The sequence below is a fragment of the Miniopterus natalensis genome, chromosome 4, assembly GCF_054644295.1.
Source record: "Miniopterus natalensis isolate mMinNat1 chromosome 4, mMinNat1.hap1, whole genome shotgun sequence".
Taxonomy (NCBI): Eukaryota; Metazoa; Chordata; class Mammalia; order Chiroptera; family Miniopteridae; genus Miniopterus; species Miniopterus natalensis.
In genome coordinates, this window is record NC_142084.1 from 46,768,716 (window position 1) to 46,774,556 (window position 5,841).

The 5,841-nt window shown below is 37.0% G+C and overlaps 1 protein-coding gene across 1 annotated transcript; it reads right to left on the minus strand.

The window, feature by feature from the left end:
* Nucleotides 1–363: 363 nt before the first annotated feature.
* Nucleotides 364–1,807, minus strand: LOC107525614 (tripartite motif-containing protein 60-like). The gene has a single exon (XM_016197809.2). It carries the CDS (start codon nt 1,805–1,807, stop codon nt 389–391), a length of 1,419 nt encoding a protein of 472 aa, XP_016053295.1. The 3' UTR covers nt 364–388.
* Between the last annotated feature and the right edge of the window lie 4,034 nt (nt 1,808–5,841).

Here is a 5,841-nt window from a genome sequence, read left to right on the forward strand (position 1 = left end):
ACAGAAAATCAAATGGATTCTACTTAAGGACAAATCTGCCAAAAAATGCTGAAGTCATGTATACTCAAAACTACAAAATATTGTAGAAGAAAGTTAAAGACCCAAATAAAAGAGTTCATGGATTGGAAGCCTTAATATTGTCAAGATGCCAGTTCTTCCCAAATTGATTTAAAGATTCAACACAATATATAAGTTCTTCTAAACCACTTTCCAATTGGATCCTGTAAGTTATCTGTAAACTAGGCATTTTATGGTTAAAATTCTTTAGAAGTTGATGAAACAGATAAAAGCCATTCTGGTTGTCTAAAGGAAAAAATACAGGGAACTGTTGAGACTTAGATTCACTAGCTTAGTTTTGCCTGCAGACTTAAAAGAAGAAACAAGTTTATTATTCAGAATCTGTTACTGTACAGATCTTAAGGGGTTTTGAGTCAGTTCCAGTGTTAAAATAAGGCCAAAGTGCTCCTGTAAAATAATCATCAAAAATATAGAGAAGAGATCTGTCATTCAAATTGTAAAAGGAAACCTGACCCAAGTCACAGTCTAAAAAAATGCCGATCTTACTGGGTATTACTTTTGGCACAAGATAAATTTTTTTAGAACCCAATGCAACATAACTCTGACCAAAGCGCTTGATACACCACAATCCATCCTGTAATAAAATCAATGGATCCTGCCTCTTTCTTCTTCTGGGAATAGAGTCTTTACAAACACCCAAGACCCATTCAAATTTGTCTTTCACTTCTACCTCCCAATACTGTCTGCCAGAATTATATCCCTCAGAACCCAGAATAGCTGGGCCGAGATAAAATCTCCTTGGGTTTCGACGTAAGTTTTGCCTTCTAGGTCCATAGTGCACAGTTTTTCTGTCATCTGAAACAGTAAGTTTACTATGTGCTGTTTCAGGATCTAGAAATACATCAACTTGAAATCGCTTGATAATTTTGTTTAGGCCAGAATATTGTGGAGGAAGATGGTAGCCATATTCCTTTAACTGGAATGAAAAAGGTTCAGGGGCCTTTAAGGACTTACATCTATGGTAGATACTTCCAATATCTGTCAGGAATTCCAGTTCTGACTTCACATATTTGCTCTCTATCTCCTTTAATAGATATTTTAATGTGGAAACATGACCGGAAAAATTATTTAGGTTTTCATTTAGTTTTGTTAAAATATCCATTTCTTCATCTTGTAATTGCTGAAGAACAGTCTCTCGCTCATTTTGGAGAAACAGCATAAGTTGCTCAAATTCAGACTTTATTTCTTCTCGTCTATATTCTACCTTCTTCTTCAGTTCCAATGATTTTCTGGTTTGCATAGTTATAACTTTTTCAACTTGTTCCACTCTCTCCTTCCATGGTTCAATGCAGTACTCCAATCTTTCCCGATGATAGGGGGCAGCTCTCTCTATGGGCCAAACACAATGGTTCCGGTGATCCCCGGAGAAAATGCACTGTGAACATAAAACCTCAAAGTCATTCTGACAGAAAAAAGTCAAAACCTGATTGTGCTTTTCACATGAAAACTTCTCTTCTTGTCTCTTCCTCTTGCTTCTTCTTATTTTGAGTAGCTTAGCAATTTCAGTCAGATTGCCCAGCTGAAGGTTGCTTGCAAATTTCCTTTCTAAACAGCAAAATCGGCAAAAAGGGCAGGGGAAAATATCAGTTAGATCCTTCCAGGACATACTGATGCAAGAGCGACAGAAGTTATGCCCACAGTCAATGGTCACTGGGTCTTTCAAGTAGTCCGAACAGATGGGACAGCTAGCCCCTGCTTGAAAGTCTGCCAGGGCTGTTACAAACTCCATTGAGCTCTGAACAAAGGTGATGGAAGATAAGGTAATGTGTCCTTTAGTAAGACCTGGCTCTAGACACAATAAGCAGTGGATATCCCACCCAGACCTCACGAACTGACCAGCTTTGTTTCACTGGCTTGGCATGTGGATGGCAGCTTCTACTAACTTGCTTCCCTCTGTCCCTTAGCTGTTGCCAAATATATATCACCGGTGCAGTCTATTGTGTATTAGAACATATTAGTTGGACTGCTGCTCTTCCCACTCAATGATGTGAAATCAAGCTTAATAACGGCTTTCTTGTTCAAGAAAGTAGCCTTGGGTCCAAGAAAAGGAATCCTTCCTATGGATGAGAAAAGACATTAAATTTAAAATATTATCCCATAATCACCAATGCAATAAAGCATTCCACAAGAATCCTCAATGAATACTAAAATCATTGGGTGGAAGTTCTTGGAAAAACAGGAATTCATAGTTGTAGAGATTCAACTCACACATCTCTTTAAATATGGAGCAACCTGACCTTATTTGCTTCCTGATATGATGCAATAATAAGCACATAACATTGCCTATAAAATATTCTTGCCTAAAATATTCCATTTCAATCTAATAAAAAAACATTCTAACCTTAACCTGTTTGGCTCAGTGGTTAGTGTTGGCCCGGGGACTGAAGGGTCCTGGATTTGATTCCTGCCCAGGGCACACGTACCTCAGTTGCAGGCTCCATCCCTGGCCCTGGTCGAGGTGATTGTGGGAGGCAATCAATTGATGTGTTTCTCTCACATTGATCTTTCTCTCTCTCTCCCCCTTTCACTCTATCTCTGAAAAAGCAATGGAAAAAATATCCTCTGGTGAGGATTAAAAAACCACCAAAACCAAAACATTCTAGATTTCAGGCTATAGAACTATGACAAATCAAATGTGCGATCCCTGATTGAATCTGGGATCTTAAAAGTTAAACAACTAAAAGTACATTTTTGGGACAAATGTGAGAATTTTAGTACATATATATATTGTATCAGTATTAAATTGAGTTTCATTTATCACATTAACTTATAGGTAAGAAGTAAAGTGTCCTTGTTCTTAAGAAATATATACTGAAACATAGTGGGGGAACCATCTTGGTGGCTGAAACTTACTTTCAGAAGGTTCAATAATTTAAAAATGTATATACAGAAGGTCCTTGAATAACATCGTTTTGTTCAATGTTGTATTGTTATAATGTTGATGAGATGCCACAGGAACTTAACTCTTGTTTATATCAATTAGCCCACGGAAAAACTGTTTTTGTTATACAACATTTTGCTTCAAGTCGCAGAACCTATCAACAACGTTAAGTGAGGTCTTACTGTATAAATCAGAGGTGGGGAACCTTTTTCTGTTCAGGGCCATTTGGATATTTATAACATCATTTGAGGCCATATGAAATTATCAACTTAAAAATTAGCCTGCTGTACTTGGTCAAACATTTAACTGAATTTTAAGTCCCGCCTGTGGTTGCCTTGGCATACACTGGCCAGACGTTCCCTACCTCTGGAAATAGAGAAAAAGCAACTATATAGCAAAAGGTTAACTAGCCTAAAAGTAAACACAGGTATATCTATGTTTATGAAATTCATTCAACTTTTCTGTAGGATTAAAAATTTCAATATAAAAAGTTAGGGAGAAAGAAAATGTCCTGGCTTGTTTTCAAGATACCCACCCACACCCCTTTTTCAACCAACCAGATGCCTCCAAGCTTGTGAGCCACCTAACCATTAATACAGTACTCTTTCCCTTCTCCCTACACCAACACTTTCTCGACTTTTGCTTTTCTTCTCCCTTTCCTCATAACCCAATAGTATGGGCATGGCTTTGACTTTTGAAATTGGCTTTGTTGCCTGGCTGGGCGTGGCTCAGCGGTTGAGCATCGACCTAGGATCCGGGTGATCAGGGTTCGGTTCCCGGTCAGGGCACATGCCTGGGTTGCAGGCTGCAGCTGATCAATGACTCTCTCATCAATGATGTTTCTCTCTCTCTCTCTCCCTCTCCTTTCCTCTCTCTGAAATCAATAAAGATATATTTAAAAAGAAAAAAAAGAAGTTGGCTTTGTTTTGGTGACCAGGCAAGTTCTTTTACTACCCAGACTTTCTCTTCCTACCAGCAGAATAGGAAAAATGCAATAGTTCTATAAGGTCTCCACTGATAAAAGTTACGATAACAACATGCTATATAGGAGGCAGTGTTTTGCAACATATGGGTTATAGTAAAAGGATAGTAGGTTTTACTCCTGGTTTTTACTGAGTGAGTATGTTTAAGAAAATGCATCTATTTTTTTAAAATGCCATTTCTTTGACCTAGAAAATGGAGATTAGGACTTTAAAAAATAAGTATATCATATAAATGGCAGCTAATATATGCCTACTGTTCTTGGCCAAGAGGAGCTATTTTAGATTTATTTGAATATGGATCCAAATATAGCCCACACATTGCATTTGATTAGTGCTCTTAATATCGTTCAGTGTAGAAGTGTTCCCTGCCTCCACCTTTGTTCTATAGACTATCTCAAGTTTTTTATATAGTATATATTTTTATAAACTACTCAAGTTTTACATTTGCCTATTGCTTCTTGATATAATTTAACTTATCCTTCAAGCCTTCACTTTCTAAACTGATTAAATCTTTCCTCTTATTTAAACCTGTCAATTACTTAAGTCAGGACAAAGTGCTCCATCCCCAGCTTACCATTCAGTCCTTCCTACATTGTTATCTTCACCTGGCTATGGCCCACTCGAAGTACTTATCCTTTATTTATTTTTATTTTTTTAGAAACTGTTTATTTTCTGTCCACCTTATTTCCATTCTGTGTCACGCTGTTCTTCCTTTTCACAAACCACACTGCTTATCCTTTCCTCACTTCTTTCTTGGGACTAACTTTTGCTCCTTTGGGAGTCTCAGACCAAGAGAAATGCTCTCTAGGATGGTTTCTTATGTGTCAGGCACTAAGGGTAGATCTTTTATACAGTCACTAATTCAATTAAGCTCTTAGAACAACCTTATGAGTTAGGAGCTAAAATCAATTAGAGCTGTAAAAAGAGTCTACAATAATTTGAATACACTGAAACAATATTACATTAATTGGTATAACCTGGCACGATACTCTGTCACTAATCTTCCTCACTCCCACAGCATCCTATCATCCCTCAACATCTATTTCAAAGCACCATATAATTTTTGTATTGATATGTTCATGTTTATTCATATTTGATAACGTATTCCAAAAAATTTTTAAGGGTAATAACAAGGGTTTATTGACTCCAGGGTTATAACAGTGAAACAGATATAACACAAATTGAGAGGTAGCAATATCAGACAGAACTGAGTTCTCATCCAACTCGATCACTTATCTTGGTCAAATTAACTTTTCTGAGCTTCAGTTTTACACAAAGTGAGACATAATAACTATCACTGTGATGATTAAATAAGAAAATAATGTAAGGCACATGTCACAGGGCTGGCATTTAAGACATGCACAATAAAAAGTATTGTAATCCTGGCTGGCGTGGCTTAGTGGTTGAGCATTGACCTATGATCCAGAAGATCTCGGTTCAATTTGGGTCAGGGCACATGCCCAGGTTGCAGGCTCCATCCCCAGTATGGGGTGTGCAGGAAGCAGCCAATCAATGACTCTCTCTCATCACTGATGTTTCTGTCTCTCTCTCCCTCTCCTTTCCTCTCTCTGAAATCCATAAAAACATATTTTAAAAAAAGTATTGTAAGACTATCTAATAAAATCTCAAAAGCTCTATGAAATCTAGCAAAATCCATACACTGTACCATAAAATGTTATACTTTATTACATTGTATATTACATATACATTTATTTACTTACATATAAAAAGCACTGATATTTAACCTAAAACCACTATGTCTAGTATAGTTGCTAAATCCTCAGTGACTAGTAAATGCATTAACTTCCACCAGGCTCACTGTAATAGTATGATGCAGGAAATTTCCCTACACTAGTTTTGGAGATGAGGAGACAAGTTTCAGAATTTTAAAATACACAT

Bases quoted from the DNA above. Each gene is read 5' to 3' on its own strand.
- LOC107525614 (XM_016197809.2), bottom strand. From the start codon at position 1,807: ATGGAGTTTGTAACAGCCCTGGCAGACTTTCAAGCAGGGGCTAGCTGT.